Raw genomic sequence first — 19,745 nt, 5'->3', positions numbered from 1 at the left:
AGAGGTGCTGGCCAGGGGTTGTGTGGTGATGAAGCCCCCAAGCTTCCATTTGAACCCGGTCCACCTGACTCAGGGGCCGAGCCCTTCTCAAGGCAAAGGGCTGGGCAGCCTCGAACCCCTCCGAGACCTAGGGATGTGGGATGGCCTCGCGGGAACCCAGGGACCTCTGAGTGCCCCAGCCCACAGCTCCAAGTCCAGCTGAAGCTCCAGATTTTCCTTGTCTGCAACTGGACGGCCAAGGCATGGCTCCCGGCTCCTCTTAGCAGCAGCAGCATGTTGAGGAAATTAGGGGACCTCTTCTTTCAGGCATACAGCAGGCTCGTGGATGCTTTCTGCTCCAGTCACGAAGAGCGTTCGAGGTCTGTGTGTTTGAGGGTGGTCTCGAACTCCAGATTCCAGACAGCCCCCTTCTTCCTAGTAGCCAGGCAGGAGGGAACCTCGGGAAACAAGAGCTATGTAACAACAAAGTTTCCCTGTTTGCCTTGACCACCAGGAAGCTCAAAGACAAAATTATATATGGTTTAACTACACAACAAGAGCCCAAGGATGGCAATGGCTTTATTTTTGCATCCCAACCAGATTGATGGATAGTGCTAAGTTGAGAAGGGTTCTGAGGCTGCAAGGAGTCATAGTAGCTGTAAGCACGGCCAGGGCATACGGGGCTAAGGAAATGACAGTAACGATCCCTTAGGGATGTCTGCTGTGAGCACAGCCACAGAGCGCACTATGTGCCCAGCACGCACTGGCCACCACCAGGTTGGTAACTCAGCTGTGTTTATTTCATCTGGGTCCACGCTTCTTCATGAATGTCTATTTTCTCCACGTTGTATCTTTTATTATATCTACTGCCTTTGTGGGATGAGCAGGTCGGAAGTCAAGTAGGCTGGAACGGCTTTGCTGGGCGCCCTCGGTGCAGCAGAGAACAGCTCCAGGGGAGCTCGCTCAGCCCCCAGCCTCGCACCCAGCGCCTCCCGCAGGCCTGAAAGCGGTGCCCCCGGGTTTGAGCCACAGGAAGCTTCTTGCAAGAAGTGCGTCAGGTTCAGACCAAGAGTTAGACCATCACTAAGGTGTGTCCCTTCCGTCCTCACCCAGGACAGGCTGTCCGGCCCGGCTCCCGGCTGCTTCTCTCCTTGGGGAGAGTCTGCGGCCAGATCTCACTGGGGCCTGAGGATCTAAAGCAACGTGATTTCGGAATCACCTCGGCGGGATGCAGACGCCTTGTCCCCAACCAAGGGAGGCACCAGAATCCCGAGCCTGGGAATCTGCATTTCCGCCAGCGCCCCCGCTGGAGGGAGACCCACAGGCCTGGGCTGGCGAGGTGCCTGCAGCCACCGGGAGGATGCCGGGCTGCTGGCTCTCGGGCTGGGCAGCAGCGCCGCCTGGCGGGTCGAGCTGGAACCTCATCTTCCTCCATCACACTCATTGCATATGAAGAAAATGCCTCCTTCCTTTCTGAAAAGCGGATGCTCCAGAAGGAGGCGCGTTGATCCTGTGGCTTCACGGACCCCGCCCCCCAGCCCAGTTCTGTGCACCTTCTGGGGACACTTGCACCCCGGCCTCGGAGGCATGAACCCAGATGTGTGGTCTACACCTGTTTCCGCTCACAAATTAAACTCCAGCCACGCCGCAGCCAGGGCGGGCGCCACTCTGCTCGTCCACCAGGCTGCAGGGGGCCTGGAGATGCTGAGAAAGGGCGCCCCTCTGTCCCCAGAGCCAGCCACCCTGCTCACACCCGCTCCCTCCTCCTCCCCGGAAGCAGCGTCCCCACCACAGCAGGCTGGGTTGTTACAAACCCTCTTTAATAAAGTCAGTGATCAAACCTCCAGTATGTTTTACAGAACGGTGCACGGAGCCCCTCCCACTTCGCCACAGGGCACAGCCGCACCCACCCACTCCCCGGGGGCAGAGGACGGGAGAAAAGGTCCCTGCTTCCATGGACGGCTCAGGGTCCAGGCGAATGCAGGGCCAGCTCTGTGCCCTGCCCTGAGGGTTCATCCCTCTGTCTCCCTAAGCAGCCCAGGGCCAGGCAGCCCCCCTTTGGCCCAGGCCCCAAATCGTGGCCCAGGCTGATCTGAGCTGCCCGGAGAGGCCGGATCAGGCCTGGGGAAGGGGGGGCCGCTCCCAAGTCCGCTACAGCCCACCCCTCCCGTGACATTTAATGAAGATGCGAAACCCAAACATACAAGCATCGAAGTGGACACTGAGTTGACCCACGCAGTGGGCAGTCCCCTGACAGCCCGGGCACCTGACCCCCACCCTCCGCCCAGTTTCTAACACATCCCCCCAACTATGTACAGCCCTGGAAGCAGGTAGAGCCCAGCCCATCTGCGCAGGGAGGTTGCGGCAGCATTTTCTCTGAGTTGCAAAGAGAACCCCGGTGGGCAGGGAGCGGAGGAGCCATGGAACAGCCGGGCTCAAAGCCGGAGGCGGAAAGACAGGGAGGGGGGTCCAGGCCCCAGAGAGCCCCCCATTTCCAGCCAGCACAGGATGGGCAAGGGGCCTTGGCAGTGGGGCGGGAGGCGGGCCTGGGGGAGGGAGCCAGGGAGGCCTCTAGAAGGACCCCTGGAGGCGGGGGACGGGCAGGGAGGTGGGGACAGCCGCTGCCTCAGTACTTGGGGACCTTGCTGTAGTCTTCGGAATGGACGTGCCGGCACAAGCAGATGGACAGGAGCATCCCCAGGAGCTGTGGAGGCAGAGGCAAGAGTGAGAGGGCAAGAGGGACAGGGAGGGCAAGAGTGAGAGGGGGAGGGTGAGAGGAAGAGGGCTGCCCGGTCCCCCCAGGGGCCCCAGAGCAGCATCTCGCCGTCCAGGTCCACACACAGGGTTTACTGCACAGTCAGCAGACGCTCAAGGACAGCCTGGCATTCAGGCGGCAGAGGGTCAGGGAGGGACAGTGTGCAGGCCGGGGTGGCCGCAGGGCTTCCAGGAGCTGAGGGGCCTCAGCCTCCCCAAGCACATCTGCGGAGCAGGGACAATCCGGGAGGGCGGGGCGTGGGGAGGATGGAGCACGGGGATGGTGGGAGGGGAGGGGACTCAGACCTCGATGACAGCGACGCCCACACACACGCCCAGGACGATGCCCAGGTTCTCCTGCAGCCACGCCTCCACCCTCTCCATGCAGCCCTGCGAGGGAGAACACGGCCACGTCACCACGTCAGGTCGCCTCACCCGGCACGCAGAATCCCCAGCCCAGAGGGCCTGCAGAGAGGGCTCTGCGTGCTCCCTGGATGGATAAATGACAAGGGACCCATGGACCCACGGCAGGAACAGCTAAGTGAAGGGAGGAAGGCTGGAACAGGAGGCCAGACGAGCCCAGCATCCCCGAGCCCCGGCCCCGGCCCCCACCCACCTCTCTGTACACGGGCCAGTCCTCGGGGCTATTGCCGCTCTGGGTGGCGTTGCGCGGGGCCTCGCAGAAGCCCCGCCTCTCCAGGGTGTCGCTGTCTTCCTCCCTCCTCTTGCAGGAGCAGGGGAAGGTGATGTTGGTGCGGTTCATGAGCGCCGCGTTGTCCGTCCAGTTGTAGAAGCTGGCCCAGCCGCAGCACTTCACCTGCGCACAGGGGACAGGCTGCTGGGCCACTGCCCGCGCGGGAGGCCGCCCCCTGGCAAGGCGGGCCCCCCGACGGAGGCTCAGCTCTGCCACTGCCAGGCCTCCCCCGCCCCAGCCCGACGGCCGGGCTAGAGCTGAGGTCCCACTTAGGCTTTGGGAGTCACAAGGAGCTTAAAGGGGCTTTTGGGAAACACGCTGTCAACCGTGAACACGGCAGGAGGCCGAAATCAGGATCGGCAAAAACACACAGCAGATCAGAAGGGAAGCTCAAGCGGGAAGACAGAGCACAGGGGTGCAGGACGCAAGCGGGGCAGACGGCAAACAGCCAAGATCGTGGGGTCTGGAGTCAGGCTGCTGGGTCAAACTGCAGCTCTGCTGCCAACCAGCTGCTCAACTTTGGGCCAAGTCCTGACTTCAGTTTCCTCATCTGCACAATGGGGGTAACAAAGTCCCTGACACACAGGGCTGGCAGCAGGGCCGTTGGGACTAGAGGGGTCGAGGCAGGCCAGCGGCCAGCATGGGGCTGGAGGGTGTATAGAAGGCCAGCCCCACCTTCAGGGGCCAGAGCTGAGTTTGGGCTCTGAGCTTCCTGGTGGCCAAAGCGAGAAAGGAGACGTGGTCAATTCTGCTTTTTTAGTGAAGAAAATGCTCTAGTTCCAGAGGCAAGGAAGCTTGCTGGGCTCCGCGTGGTAAACAGGTCTCCAGGGGTGCCATGGAGGGGACCCGAGAGGCTTCGGGTCACGTCTGGGCTTGAATCCCCAACGGGACTAGGATCCCAGGGCCTGGGCTGATATGCCCCCAAAAGGTGAGGGGGCGTTCAGATCCTGCCTTGCCCTGTGCCTGGGAAGCCCCCGCACTTCTCTGAGCCCCAGCCTCCTCGTCTGGAGAAGGGGATGCTGACAGCCACGGAGCTGGGGTCCCTGGCAGGATGCAGAGTGCCCTGCGTGCCCCCACCTGCTTCCTCCCCGGCTCAGGGCAGCGAGCGGCCAGCAGGGGGCGCACCAGGCACGTGCAGGGGGCCCGGGGTCCTTTCTGTGCCGCCCTGCCCGCTGTCCCCTCTCCGGCCACCCCTGGCCGCATGGAGCGGGGCAGCTCCCGGGTCCTGCTCCCACCCTGCAGCCCTCCTCCTGGCCAAGGTCCGTCCCAGCCACCACGTGCCCCGCGGCTCAGCGGCTGTGCGTGACGAGTGTCACCGCCGAGTGTCACTGCCGACGCGGCCCACGATCGGCGCAGCCGCGGTGCAGCGGGCTTTCTCAGCTCGTCCCCATGAGCACGGACACACAGCCCACTTTGCAGACGAGGAAACTGAGGCCAGCTAGGCAGCGGCAGGGCGTCATTCCAGCTCAGGGCTGAGCCCCGCGGCTCTCGGCCGCCACCCCCAGCAGCACCTGGCAGACGCCAGAACCATCTAGAGGCCCTGCCCTCTGGGGGATCCCAACCCAGTCCGCCGCCTCCCACGTGGGGCCTCACCACCTCCGGAGGGACCCTCTCCCCCAGACCCCTGGAAGGTGGCGCTCTCATGCCAGAGCGCCTGCCTCCCTCTGATCTTAGTGGCTGTGGGTCAAACCACTGTGTGACAGGACGTCTGCCCACGTGCAGCCAGCCTCCAGCTGCCCCAGCCCTGCCTGCCCCGGCCCCGCACCCACGGCCCTCCCCACAGGGGAGAGGAGGCTGTGGCCCAGAGAGGGTGGGTCCTGCCCACGGACACACAGCATCTGGGACCACGAAAGGGGGGCGGCCAGGGCAGATTGCTGAGGTCGATCCGTGTGTGTGGTGATGGGTTCACCATCAAGGCCGGCTGGAAACCCAGTCAGTCAGTCAGTTAGTCGGTCCGTTAGTCAGTCGGTCAGTCCATCAGTTCCTCTCTCACTGCATTCGAGGGGGAATACACACACACACACCCCAAGGGCACAAATTCAGCCTGGGGAGTTTTCACACACATACTGGCATCACCACCACCTGGATCAAGATGTGAATAAGTCACTCCTTTCACCCGGAACGCTCCTCCCCAGAGGTCGCCCCCCTCAGACTCGTGTCAGCTCACCAGCCCCGGCGCCCAGGTCCTGGACCCCCAGCGTGGGCCCCCCTGAGTGCCCAGCAGAGGCCAAGAGCTGCACCTCCCCCTCTGGCCACGGGGGGACCTGGTGAGCCACGGCGCAGGGACTGTGGTGGCGGCTGGGGCGCGGGGAGGGGGCCGCCCGGGAGCCGCCCATCACACACTCACACACAAAGCCGCTCACCCGGCCGCGGCCGCCTACCTGGGCCTGCACGTAGTCCCAGGCTTCCTGCAGGCTGTCCTCCTGGCCGTCCTGGTAGTTCTGGATGAGCTGGCTCACGATGCCGCCCATCTCCTGCTTCAGCTGCAGACGGAGGGCAGGGGTTGAGGGCAGATCCTGAACCTGGCACCACCCCACTCCTATCTCCTTAAACTGTCCCCAACCCTGGGGACACACTCACGGCACTTCACGTCCTTTCCAACCCTTTCCTGGCCCTTCCTGGGTACCAGCTCCCTGCTGTCCCCATGTGAAGCCCGGCACAGTCAGGGCCAGCCCCCCCACCCTGCAGTCTGTCTAGCATTCAGCAGCTGCACAACCCTTTAAATGTGACCCTTTCCAAGTTGCTTCTTCAGCGGCCCCCCAGCCCCTACTGTCAGGACAAATGCCAAGGTCCTCTCAGTGGCCCCTGGGCCCGACATTTGGCCCCTGGTCTCTCCAGATCTCATTTTCTCTGTTCCTGCTTCCTCTGCTTCAATTACACAGGCCTCCATGCTGTCTGTGCTGGGCATGTTCCTGTCTCAGGGCCTTTGCACTTGCTGTTCCCTCCTTCTGGAAGCCTCCTCCCCCAAATATTACCATGGCTCTCTCCTCCACTTCCTTCAGAGCCATGCTTAAATGTGACCTCTTCAGAAAGGCCTTCCTGGACCACCAAACAGAATGCCAGCCCTTCTGCATCCCTCCCAGGCCCTCCCGGTCCTGCAAGCGTTCTTCACACCCTCGCGAGCATGTGCTCACTGGTCCTCAGGATTTGCCCTCTCCTCCACCGGACTGTCAGTTCGTGGGGCAGGGAATGTGTCTGGTGAAGGCTGGCCGGAGAGGCAGACACCAACCACGACCGTGTGCGTAACCACGTGCCTCGGCACGCACCGTGCAGCGCCCGCACTCTGCTGACTCCCCCCACGACATCCACGTCCCCAGGGCACTGGCCCCCTCAGTGCTCAGGAAGGCAGGGCCCCTGGCTGAGGAGGAGAGGAACCCGTTTCCCTAATGCCCACGAGAAAACCTTGGTTGACGGAGACGGCAGCCGAGGGCGCAGGGCGCAAAGCGTCGGGCCCTAAGGCCCCTCCCAGGCCCACGACGCGGCTTTCCAGGAACGAGCCAGCTGTGCAGGGGGCACACAGGCCACCCGACTCAAGAGCTGAGCCCAGGGTTCCCCTGGCCCCCAGAAGCCCGGCCCCAGGTGGGGGTCCTCCGAGACCCAGCCCCGGCCCGGCCCCTCCCGTGGCCTTTGCTCAGGGCCTTCCCCTGAACGACACACACCGGTGGTGGTCACCTGCTGCCGCAGTGGAACCAGGCGAGGGGCCCGAGAGGGGCAGGGCAGTCAGGGGACAGCAGTGCCCCCGCCCCTTGGCTGCTGAGAGAGGGAACTGGGAGACGGGGGGGGGGCTTCCAGGCTCAGGGCCGGGTTCGGATCCCCGAGAGCGGGCTGCCGCCTGCCCACCACAGGCTGCCTGCCAACGCTGTGCTCCTAGAAGCCACATCCTCCGGATGGAGCTGCCAGCCGGCCCTGCACCAGCCCTGCCCCCCAGCCGGCGGCAGCCCCGCCAGGCCAGCTCTCTGCTCCTCTCCCTCTCGACCGAACTCTCGAACTCTCTGCAGGGTCACTTTTCGTGTTGCTCGCGCAGAGCTCTACCATTTACAAAGCTTTTCCATCAGTGACTATAATAGTGGCTTTTATCCAAGGCTTGTTACGTACCAGCACTGTGCTGAGCCCTTTCAATGTGCTATCTCCCTTGAATCCTCAGAGCAGGCCCGTGTGGCCTAGGTATTAACCTTATTTCCTCTTTATAGAGAGGTGAAAACTAGGCCCAGAGAGGTTAATTCACTTGCCCAAGGTCACACAGCCAGCCTCTGGAAGAGCTGAGGTCGGGCCCAGGCCTGTCTGATTCCAGAGCCCCGGTTTTCACCCATGAAGCTCTATCAGCATTTAAACCACATGGCCACCCCTTGAAGGAGGCCAGAGCAGTTTTAAGGAGGGCCCAGAGAAGCTAAGGGGTTTGCCCATGTTACACAGCTAGGGCTGCCCCGGGGGCAGGTCTTGGGTCTTTCTGCTCTGACCGTCGCTGCCCCACCTCGGCTCCCCACGGACAGGTGATCCCCGAAGCGTGTAAAGGAGGGGTCCCCAGGGGCATCTGCATAGAGACCCGCCTCTCTCACATCCTCCCCACCCACCGAGGCTCTATTTATGGCCCAGGCGGTGGCTGCAGCCACCCAGACTTCCTGGTTTCAGGTCCCTGCGGTGAGCAGGGGATGGAAGCCGGTAGTTTCCTTTGAGGCTGGGTGGTTTCCATGGAAATGCCACATCGTCCTCTGGCCCGAATGTGGCTGAGACACGGCCCTGGGGGTGGGGGCTGCAGGGCTGCCTCAGCTGGGGCGGCTGCCTTAGGACCCCCGCGCCCAGGAGGCTGTGCTGGGAGCTCGGGGACGTCACCGTGGCCACCAGGAGGATCCTGAGACTCGAGGAGCAGCCAGGGAGTCGGAGAGGATGCTCCTGTCGCTGCTGTGGTTGGGCCCCTGCCCGCGCTCTCTTCCTCCCTCCTTAGGGAAAGTCCCTCCCCCTGCCCCCCTGCCCCCGTGCATGCGGCGTGTGGCTTGAAGGCCCCGCCCCCTCACTGCCACTTGTGCCTTCCACAGCCCGGGCACAGAGAGAGGCTCGGGGAGGGGCACCTGACCCAAGTCACACACGCGGGGGCTCCCTTCCCGCTAATCTGGTGGGCTAGGGGCCTGGTGCTGGTGGCCACTTCAGGCCCTGCTGGGGACAGCCTGCCCGAGGAGGGAGCCATGGCGGGAGAGCAGGGCTGAGGGGCAGAGAGGGACCGCGTCCTCTGGCAGCCTTTGGAAACCTGGATCCAGCTGAGCCTGCAGCCCGCCTGGCCAGTGTGAGCCGGGTTACTGTTACATGCAATCAAGGCCTTCCCGGGACGGGCTGCGCACTTCACAGGCCAGTGCAAAACGACATTGCAGGGCCCCCCGTCCAAAAAGGACCGAGAATTTCAAGACAGCAGCAGCAGCAGAGCTTCAGACCAAGTGTGGGCCCCTGTGTGACTGCTAAGGCCTGGGAAGCCCACCCTGGGCCTGCCCCATTTCCCAGGAGAGAAAACTGAGGCTCAGAGAGGCAGGGCCACTTCCCAAGATGGCACAGCTAGCAAGCAGCAGATGCGACTGTAACCCGGAGATGGGCTGTTCCAGAACCCTGAGGTCTCAGCCACAGCAAGCCACCCCTGTCACCACCGGACTCGAGGCCCCGCCGTCTCCCGGGGTGACTCTGCTCCCCCTCCCCAACCCGTGCTGGGCTTTGACGTCACTGGTGGTGGGACTTTGCACAGAGACGTAGAACCAGAAGAGAGCACTGAACCCAGCCCAGCGCCCAGCAGGCGCCCGAGGGTCCCCGCCCCCTCGCCCTCCGTGCTCCCTTTCCAGAAGGACGGCCTGGACGCCTTGTCCCCTGCCCCAGAGGCAAGGGGATGGCCACCCCTCTGACTCGGCTCCAGCTGCCTCCCTGACAGCAGGTAGAAACCCACGCCGGGGATCCAGAAGCTTCCATCACAGCGAGGGACCGCACCACCCTCAGGGACCCGTTCCACCCCCTGCGCATTGCGGCGTGCGCACACCGGGTATCGGGGCTGCCTGGTGGCAGAGGGAAGGGGGCCCCACCTGTCTGCGGAGCACACAGCAGTCCGGCCAGGCCACTGTCACCGCCCCCGACCCCGGCGCCCACACAGCCACGTGAGCCCCTTCCGCTCCAAGCCCTCAGCCCTCAGGCCGGCTGCTCGGGCCCTGATGTGACCTCCCAGGGCCTCACCTGGGCAGGCTGTTGGTGGCACGGCCCGCACGAGCGTGCAGGCCAGCGTCCAGCGCATCACAGGAAGCAGTACGTCCACTTCCTCCTGACCCCCTCCCACCCCCACTGCCCAGAGAGGACAAGTCAGAAGCCCAGAGTGCCAGAGCTGGGAACAGCCCAACAGGCCACCCGAGGCTCAGAGAGGCCAGGGAACTTGTCCAAGGCCACACAGCGATCAGCAGCAGAGCCCACCTAGAACATGGGGCCCCGGAATTCCAGAGCTGGGCTTTGCCCGCTAAACAGAGGCTGGAACAGCCGGGGGCATCGTAACACCACACCCATTCCTGGTTCCCACAGCCCCAGGGAACGCTGCCATCAATGCTGACGACGACAGGACCGGCAGACATTCTAGAAACCAACCAAGTTAAGAGTGGTGACAACGGTAACAAGCCCCGGCACGATGCCAGCCACCTCTGCTCTGCCCGGTCCCACGCCGCGCCCTCCCACAAGGCCACGCTTTGAGCCCCGGCGCAGCCCGTCAGGCACCCCGGGCCCACGTGCCCGCACCGAGGGACGCTCAGTCTGAGAAAGGGACTGGGGCGTGTGTCACGTCCCACAGCCTCTCCCGTTTATACTTCCCGAGGGACATCTAAATGGGGTTAAAAAGGCCATGTCCATTCAGGTTCAATTTTGCCACCAAATGAGCTGCAAATGGCACTTTTGGGTTTTCAACGTGGTTCTGGATTTCAAGATCACAGAAAAGGGGGCGTGGGCCTGCACGGTTACGGCACGGACAAAGGAGGCACAGAGAGGATGAGTAACGTGCCGAGGGTCTCAGAGCAGGGGCTCCACTCGGCAGCTCGGCTCTGGGGTCGAGGCCCGTGGCCGGGGGCCAGGCGGGCTTATTCTCAACTGACAGCCGTGGAACCCAAGGCCCCAGGGCCGCGGGCCTGCTCAGGTCCCCCCCCCTGCGGCTGCGCTGCTGGGGGCAGGAAGGACAGACAGCCCTGGACCCCACTTCTGGGGCAGCCGGGGGCTCAGTCCTTCCACCTGCCAGGAGGCCCAGGGGGCGGGGACAGCCGGCCCTCGGCCTTTAAAAGGCTTTCTCCTTGAGGCTCAAAGGAGCCCGTGCCCAGCTGGGCCCCATCTGTGGGAATAAACACCACCCAGGGGATGTTTAGTCTCCACTGGGATTTACAATGTGCGGGGAAAGAAAACATAAATCAGGCCTGCGACTCGGGAGGGAGTGGCGCCAGGACTTCCCCAGCACAGCAGGGGAAATGTCCCCTGCCTTCCAGGAGAGGATGGCCGAGGGGAGGAGGTGGAGACGGGAGAGAGGAGGGAACAGGGGCACAGACCAGCCTGCACGGGAGTCAGGAGACCCGGCCACCTCAGAGGAACGGCTCCTGGGGGTCGGCCCGCCAAGATGACACCGGCAGGGGGGAGCAGCGCCGGGCAGAGGGAGCACGGGCCTTGGGGCAGAGGGACGGGGATGGAAATCTCCCCTCTGATGCCTCGAGCTGTGTGTGACCAGCAGTCACTCCGCCTGCCTGGGCCTCAGTCTCTTAAACTGGAAAATGTTGGAAAACTGAAATGTGTGTCAAGTTCCTAGCTCGGCTCCTGGCACGTGGTGGGTGTCTGACAAGTGGCCGCCTGCTTTATTACTGTGAGACAGGGAAACACACAGCGGGTGAGATGGTGGACTCCCCACGACCCCTCCCTGCAGGGTTGAGTGACAGGAACCAGCTCACTGGGGCCCAGTTCTCAACCACCCTGATTTTAATGCACCACTGACTGGGTCCCAGAGAAGCTCTAGGTGCCACAGGGCAGAAATGAAGACCTGATCCCACAACCCTCTCTCCGGGAAAAGAGTTTCCCTGCGCTAAACACTGTCTTCCTGTCTGACACCCAGGCGAGCTTCCTTTCATTTACGGAAACCAGTATTTCCCCTTTCTCCTTCGCTGCCAGGGAGCTCAGTGTTCAAGTTGGCCCTCAGCTCCCGTATCTTGTCCCCTGGCTTCGGGAACAGTGGTCTTCCTCTCTCTCCATGTCCATCCTGATCTCTCGCATTTTGATTTTAGTCACCCTGTGCCTATGTTAGAAGGCAGCTACAATTCTCCTGGGAAACAGGCTGGATGTGGATTAAAAGAAATAATGCAGATTGAGGTAGGAACCACCACAATGAGAATTTCACCAGCACGAACCCAGAAGCCAGGCTGCCTGGGTTCAAATCCTGGCTCTGCCACTTACTAGCTGTGTGGCCTTTGTCCAAGTTGCTTAACCTCTCTGTGCCTCAGCTTTCTCATGTGAAAATGGAGGTATTCAAATGCATGATCTACAGGACTATGGTGAGGAACAAGAAGCCGTGCGGCGCGTTTAGGACCAGGCTTGTTTGCGAAGCATTAGCTATCAATGGCGGTGGAACGCGTGCTCAGCTCCCTTCTTAGAGGGACCTGAGGCGACTCAACTTTCAGGTGGCAAATGGAGGCGCCCACCTGGCCGCCAGCTCCCCCTCATGGGTGGACAAGACCCGTGTGGCACCGGAGGACACAGGGCCCTGGGCTCGGCCGGCCATGGGCCACGTGCGGTGAGTCTGGGGTGGGGCGAGCTCCAGGCTCACCTGGCCCGGGCACTGCCCAGCTGGGCGCCCTCCCCTCCCCTGCAGGGTGGGGTTCTGAGGGTCAGAGAGAGAATGAACTGAAGCGGCCGACCTTGGACTCAGCACGTGGGGTGCACCAAACCCACCAGAGGGGTGGTGGCGCTTCTAGTTACTATTATTGCCATTGCTATTGTCATCCACCTATCTGAGCATTTGCTTCCCTGTCGGTCAACTTAATGCAGTGCAGAGCTGTTGGGAGGATGGGCCAACGTGTGTAAAGCTTCTAGAAGATACCACATGAACGTAGTAGGTACTCCATCAATGATAACTGTGACAGGGCTCCCCCAACAGCCATTCCCAGCTCCCATCTCTCTCATGCCTCTGTCCTTCCGGTCTGAAAGCTGGGCACTCACTGTCTTGGCCTCCCTCGAAGCCAGGGGTGCCTTGTGACCCAGTCCGCGGAAGCCCGTCAGAGGACTTGCTTCTCTAATCAAAGGGATGGCCACGGTCGGCATTGCCCCTTACCCCTTCTTCTGGCCACAGCAGCACAGATGTTGTGCTGGTGCTGTGGCAGCCATTTTGTGACCATGAGGTGAGTGGCGTGATGGGGATGCTGAGCAGCCAGCCAGAACCAGGGTCTCTGAGCTTCCAAACCCAACTTCTGGTTAAGTCAACAACAAACGTCCTTAGAGTTGAAGTCACCAGTCGTCTGATTTTCTATTCCTTTAACTAGACATTGTGCTGAGTTTTACTGAGATAATCTTACTGAATCTTCACAACCACCGTGAGTATTAAATTTATCGCCCCCAGTTTACAGATAGTGGAAGAGGCACAGAGAGGCAAGCAGCTGGCCCACGGCCACACAGCTAGGAAGTGGTCGGGGAGAGTGGAGCTCAGGCCCAGCAGGGGCTCTGCCCGTAGACACTGCCCTCCCCTCTCCGCTCCCATCCACGCGGGACCCCAGGGCACTGGGCCCCCAAGGCCGCCCCGCCTGCTCTGGGATGGTCTGTGACGACGGCGGGCTTCTTGTCTGTCCCCTGCCCTCAGGGCCATGTGGGGTGGGGGTGCTTACCTTGCCCATGTTTAGGTAGAAGAGGACCCCGGCCGTCACCTGGGCGATGAAGATCAGCAGGAGGAAGGTGATATACTGGGGGCACAGAGCAGGTGCAGGGTCAGCGGCGGGTCCCCCAGCAGGTGCAGGGCCCCCTCCCCCCGGGAGATGCTCCCACCCCGCCTGGGCCAGGGCGGCGCTCAGGCCAGGGGCAGGGGCCGGGCGGACTCACCAGCCCCAGCAGGCAGCGGACCTCCCGGATGGCGCCGATGCAGCCCAGGAAGCCCATGAGCATGGTGACGGCACCCACGGTGATGAAGACGTAGGCGCCCACCTTGAGCGAGCTGGACGAGGTCTCTGCGGAGGGAGAGAGGAGGGCGTGTGCTCAGCCGCTGTCCCGCCCCCATCATGCACGACATCAGGGGCAGGGCCCGGGCTCGGACCCCTCTGCATCCCCTCCTTGGAGCGGGAGCCCTGGGGTCAGCCCCGCACAAGGGACCAGGGAGGCCGCTTCCGAAGGGCCTCCCCGACGTCTCCCCACCCATCTCTCCTGACCCCGTCCCTGCCCTCGTTTCTCTCCTTAGCACCGGACAGGATTGAACAAGATACGTCTTCCTGATTCTCCTTGCCCGTCGTCTGCCGCCCCCACGAGAACGTAAGCTGGACGAGGGCGGGCCTTTGGTCCCTGCTGGAGCCCCAGCCCCCAGAACAGGGTCCGGCACAGTGAAGTGCGGCGAGTATCTGCTCAACCGCGAACCCTGGGCTGGCGGGTCCTGTGGCCGCAGCCACGACAGGCTCCCCCCCACTTGTCCCTGTAACAGGCGAGGGCTCCCCACAGCCTCTCCAACTCTGACAGGGCGCTGCCTGGGAGGCACCAGCGCCACCATTGCACAGATGGGGAAACTGAGGCTCAGCGAGGCACGCGGGCAAGGGCCAGAGCTGGGGTTTGGAAACACGGAGCTCCAGGCCCCGCTCTTCCCACTGATGCTCGGGGGCACACGTGTTGACACAGGCATGACATCTCTTCGCTGATTCAGCCGAGAAATCTTTACCAAGTGCCCACTGGGTGCTGGACACCGTGCCAACTGCTGGGGACCCAGAAGTCAGATGGATGAGGCCCCCACGCCAGGAGCTGACATTCAGTGGGGTGGGGTGGGGACAATAAATAAACAACGAGGGTCTTGTGGTGTGGGAAGGGCCACAAAGATACTGAACGCATGGGGCCAGCCCGGTGGCACAGTGGTTAAGTTTGCACACTCCACTTCGGAGGCCCGGGGTTCACCGGTTCAGATCCCGGGTGTGGACACGGCACCGCTTGGCAAGCCATGCTGTGGTAGGCGTGCCACATATAAAGTAGAGGAAAATGGGCACGGATGTTAGCTCAGGGCCAGTCTTCCTCAGCAAAAAGAGGAGGATTGTCAGCAATGTTAGCTCAGGGCTAATCTTCCTCAAAAAAAAGATACTGCAGCTGCGAGTGTAGAGAGGTGTGGGGTGGGGACGGGCTGGGGGGTGGGGAAGGCTGCCCTGAGCAGGGACATCTGAGCTGAGATGAGAACGGGGAAGTCAGCCAAGTGCAGACGGAGGGAAAAGCATCCCAGGCAATGGGAACAGCAGGTGCAAAGGCCTGAGGAGGAGAGCGCGTGAAGCTTGGTGTGTCTGAAGAACAGAAGAAGGCGAGGAAACATGGACCAGCAAGAGGGGTGGGGGTGGTCCACAGGCTCATGCTCGAGAGACCCTCTTCAGGGCCACAGGCCAACAGAGCCCCGGGCAGGTGGGGTCAGCCGTTCCATCAGGGCAGCTGACCAGCATCTCCTGAGAAGCCCGACAGAGGACACAGGGCACGCTCACGCCCCAGGACTGTCAGAGCTGGGCTGGCGGATGCGCGCTCTCGGGCGGCAGCCTGGGGTGCTGTATCCAGAAGGCGGAGAGCAGCGGGGCGCATCCGCGGGTCAGAGCGCCTCTTAGGGACGCAGATCCCAGGCCTGTCACAGCCCAGCAGACGTCCTGGGAGCCCGCCTGGTCTACAGCTTCAACGTGCTCCCCATGGACCCGGGCACGGTCGGCTCTGACCAGCTGGCTGTCAGCAGGGAGAACACAGGCTGGCTCCCGGGGTCGGGGGGGGGGCGTGGGGAGAGGACCCCCACCTGGGCCACTGAGGGGGCGTTAGCGCCCTGCAGGAGTAAGCACAAAGCTGGAGAGCGGGCGGCGGGGAGGCTGATCCTGTCTACTTCCTGCTCACACACAGAATGTTCTGGAGCTCGGAAGAGCCCTGGCCAGCCCCTCGTCCCCTCAGGGTGCCAGGGCAGGGCTGCCTCCGCCCAGCTCCTCACAGGAGCCCCCTGGGAGGCCGGGGAGAGCCCTCCTAGGGCGAGTTGGGGGCTTCCGGGCCTGAGCCACCTTTTCATCGCAGGCCCCCTCTGCCCGGGTCCCAGCAACCAGCAGGGTGGGGCCGCCAGAGTTCCCGGGCGTGGTGCCAGCAAGTCCCCCCAGAACAACGGGACCGGGGGCCCCTGGGAACCCCCGTGCGCCACCCACACAAGGCCCATCATGTGAATCCCCCCCTTCACTTCCAGAACAGCGACAGGCTGCACGGACATCCTGACCCGGCCCCAAGGTCCTGGGGTCCAGAGAGGCTGCCAGGCCGCCCGGAACCCAGCAGGCCAGGCCCAGGGCTGAGCCCCCAGCACAGACCCCTCCCCTGAGGCAGGCGAACTGCGGGGCCTCAGCTTCTCAGCACATCTCCTGTCCTCGTAGGGTCTCAGAGGCCCGATCCTGACTTAGGAAGGGGCCACCTGAGCATCCGGGGGAGCCCATCCTCTGTGCGTGGCACAGGCAGCTTCCTGGTCTGACTGGCGGGTTCCAGCCGAGGGTGGGGGGAGGGGAGGAAGCGGCCCAAACAGAAGGGACCGAGGACCAGAGGAAGTGGGTTCTGACCCCAGCTCCGCTGCTGACAGGCTCCGACCCCGGACCAGCCCTTCTGGGCTTTATTTCTTTCTCCGTAAAAGGGAAGAAAGTCCTCCTTCTTAGCGACATTATGAGGAGTCAATGGTGTCACAAACTCCTTTAACGGTCACTTATGTAGGGTTCACTCTTCACTAAGAGCTTTTCCAAACTCCTTTCACATGTTAACGCATTTAATTTCTCATAATACCCTCATGAGGTGCCTTCTATTATATTCCCCTTTTATGGATAAAGAGGCACAGAGAGGTGAAGGAACTTGCTCAGGGTCACACAGCCAGCAGGTAGCAGAGCCAGGATGGGAACCTCGGCAGGGTGTGCTCTGAACCACTGTGCCCGCTTCCTCTTGTTAAGGCAGGAACACGTGGCTGGCCACAGAACCCTGCGCTCCATGGATTGGGGGTCTGGGGGCTCAGGAGCTCTGCCACCGGGTTCATAGCCCAGCTCGCCACGTTCTAGCTGTGTGCCCTTGGACAAGTTACTGCCCCGGCCTGTGCTTCCGTTTCCTCCGTTTTACAGTGGGCATGGTGCTGCCTGGCTCCCCGGACTGACAGCGAGGACTCACTTAGGAAAGGGGGGAGCTCGGCACATCGTAGGTCAGGAGCCCCGGGCCCCAGCTCCGACCTCAATTGCTGTGTGATTCTCAGGGAGCCTTTGTCCCCTCTCTGCACCTCTAGCGACGGGCTAGCAGATTGGTGCTTCTGAACCTGGCAGCCTGGGGAGCCTTTCAAAAACCATAACGTTCCCAGCCCCCACTGGCACGGAGGGAGGCAGATCCATCAGGGTGGGGCCCGGGTCCTGGGGTTTGTAAAAACTCTCCGGGTGCAGCTTGGTGCCTTTTGAGTCTGGCCAGATCCTCAGATTCTCAGATCTGACAGGGAGGAGGTGGGAGGAGCAGCCGGCAGCCCCCAGCACCCCGGGCAGGGGGCAGGGGGCAGAGGGCAGAGGGCAGAGGGCGGGCTGGGCCTCGAGACTTTGCCCCGTGGCACAGCGCCCGGTGGGTGTGTGCCGGCCCAGGAAGCAGCAAGCCTGGGCCTGGTCAGGGCTGAGGAGGACGCGTCCCCTGTTGGGAGGGTGTGGGGAGCCTGGGCACCTGGCTGAGGCAGGAAGCCCGCACCCCAGCCCAGGATGGGGGAGCAGTGCACGGCCCCAGGACGGAAGCAGGCCTGGCAGCCCCGGGCCGCCCCGGACGCGGCTAGAGGGGATCATCCTTGCCTCCCTTTGCCGCTGAGGGCAGGCCTAGCCCCCTGGGAACACAGTGACGGATGTGGCCCTGCATCACCCCTCCTAGCCTGGTTCCGTTTTATTCAAATCGAGCAGCTGTTGTGGGCCTAAGTCCAAACCCGCTGCCCTGGGCAGCTGCTGGGAGGGAAGTGAGCTGCGGGCACACTCGCCGAGAGCGCCTCCCTCCCACTCGGGCAGCCTCGAGAGTCCGTGCAGCAAGCCTGGCGGGCTTCCTGGAGGAGAGTGTGAGTAGACCCAGAAGGGCTCTTACCATCTGGGGAGGGGTGCCTTGGGCTTCTTTCCTCCTGCTTCTAAAGAGAGACAGAAGGGGCCTCCGCACTGTGGCTCACCCCCAACGTGCAGCATTTCAGACCAACGCTCTCAGAGTTCCAGTCCTGCACCTATCACTCAGCAGCTGTGTAAACTTGAGCCAGGGCCCTAACTTCTCTGAGCCTCGCGCCTTCATTTGTAAGGCGGGACTAGCACAGCTCCTACCTCGCAGGGCTGTTGCAGGATTAAAGACAATTTACACGGGAAAGATGCTCGGCCCCTGGCCTGGCGCGGAGTGAGCACGAACCATTGAACATGGTGCCTTCCTCATCAGCGCATGTGCCCGACCCGCCTTGCCGGTGCCAGGCGCATAGTAGGCACTTCACCGACGCCTGCTGGTCTGTCGCTCCTGGCCCTGTCTCACAACCCTCTGAACTGGGGCGGAGAGGGAGCATTGCCCACATTTTGCCGAACAGCCAAATGGAAGGCCGAGAACGTACAGAGGCTTTCTCACGGTCAGGGCTGAGGGAAGGGCCAGGGTGGGGAATAGCCCTCCCTCACCCCAGGGTTCTCCAGACAACAGCAGCTTTGTCCGGGGAGCGAGAGTAAATTCCTTCCAGAAACCCCTGTCGCAGGGCCCATGGCGGAGCGGTCAGCAGCAGGCCCCGGGCAAGGCCCTGTGGTCAGCGGGGAGAGCAGCCAGCAGGGGCCACAGCAACAGTGCGAGCAGCCATGCCTGCTGCCCCGGCCAGGAGGGAGCGGGGAGAGGGGTCCTTACGCAGGACAGAGATGAAGCTGCTCCTGTCGGCCAGGACCCACACGCCGAAGCCCAGGATCATGGCGCCCAGGATCTGGAAGGAGAAGGGGCAGTTAGCAGGGCCTGGGAGCAGGGGGTGGGGGAGCCCCGCCAAGCCACCCCTGCAGTCCAGGCCAGGGGGACACGGGGAGCCACCTGCATCCTTGCCCAGCCCATGTCAGGGTGACCTCAGGCCCCAAACCGCAGCCCTGGCACCCCAGATCCAGACAGTGTGGGGAGCCCCTGCCGCCCGTCTCCCCACCCCATGCCCATGCGTGGTCAACTGAGCCTTCCAGCTTTGAGGGGTGCAGCCCCCTGGCGGGGTACCCTCCTGCTTCATCCCCTGGCCCTTTCCCGTGTCACCCCTCCACTCCAGCCCAGCACAGGGGCCGGAGCCTCCCCAACAGACTGGAGAAGACCCTTCAAGGACTGAACATCAAAGCCACTGGCCCTGAGACTCGGCCGCCAGGCCTCGGTCTGCAGGAGCGTTTCCGGCAGGAGCTAAGGGCCACCCCAGCTGTGGCAGCCACCATGGGCCCCTCGACAGCTGCTCCCGCTGGGTTAACTCTGCCACGTGTGTCTCCCCAGCTGGGTAGTGAGCTCCCTGTGGGCAGGGCGGGGCTGCATGCAGCTCTGCATCCCCGGGTGCCTGTAGCCCCAGGAGCCGAGGGCTCAGGGACTGAAGGAGCACGAGGACGAGCTGTGAAGGCAGGAGCAGAAGGTGGGGGATGCACGAACACAGGGGGCCGGGGCAGGCCCAGGCCCAGGGACTCCCTCCTCCCTCCCCAGGTGGACCCCCAGCCAGGATCCACGGTCTTACCACGCCGGCCGAGGCCAGGAAGTGCTTGCAGTCTGGGCAAAAGCACAGGCTCCCTCGGGTGGGGCCCCTGCATCCCCCCCAAGGTCAGCCTTTGCCTGGGGCTTAGCCTGGGCCCACTGGGGAGTAACCCACCCTGAGAGTCCCAGCATGTCACCGCCCGCCTCACTGCCAGCCCCGGGTCCCCACCTTGGCCCCCAGCCCATCATCTCGGGTGCGAGGCCAGCAGGGGCAGACAAAGCCCTCAGGCAGGGTGAGCCCCAGCCCGGGGCCTGCCAGGCTGGCTCTGCCGTCCTTACAGCGCTGGGACCCGAGTCAGACGAATGGGGCACTTGCCTCGGGTGCGAAAACTCAGGGGACCCCGAAACCCTCAGTAACCAAGATAAACAAGAGTTTCCAGCAACTCTTTTTAAAAAACCAAAA

At 62.9% G+C, this 19,745-nt stretch overlaps 1 protein-coding gene across 6 annotated transcripts in view; it reads right to left on the bottom strand.

The window, feature by feature from the left end:
* Window positions 1-1,778: 1,778 nt before the first annotated feature.
* Window positions 1,779-19,745, bottom strand: part of CD82 (CD82 molecule) — a 48,412-nt gene continuing 30,445 nt past the window's right edge. For all 6 annotated transcript variants that reach the window (XM_070228645.1, XM_001489923.7, XM_014729435.3 and 3 more), the window contains 7 exons: window positions 18,488-18,560; window positions 13,490-13,614; window positions 13,279-13,353; window positions 5,809-5,910; window positions 3,350-3,550; window positions 3,040-3,123; window positions 1,779-2,683 (listed from right to left, as the gene is read on the bottom strand). In XM_070228645.1, coding sequence (XP_070084746.1) covers window positions 2,606-2,683; window positions 3,040-3,123; window positions 3,350-3,550; window positions 5,809-5,910; window positions 13,279-13,353; window positions 13,490-13,614; window positions 18,488-18,560 — 738 coding nt within the window. In that variant the 3' untranslated portion in view covers window positions 1,779-2,605. The remainder of the gene's footprint in view (window positions 2,684-3,039; window positions 3,124-3,349; window positions 3,551-5,808; window positions 5,911-13,278; window positions 13,354-13,489; window positions 13,615-18,487; window positions 18,561-19,745) is intronic.

Source organism: Equus caballus, chromosome 12 (assembly GCF_041296265.1).
Source record: "Equus caballus isolate H_3958 breed thoroughbred chromosome 12, TB-T2T, whole genome shotgun sequence".
In the NCBI taxonomy this organism is placed as follows: domain Eukaryota; kingdom Metazoa; phylum Chordata; class Mammalia; order Perissodactyla; family Equidae; genus Equus; species Equus caballus.
Note: the sequence above shows the minus strand (reverse complement) of the source record. Positions and strands in the feature narration are given on the sequence as shown.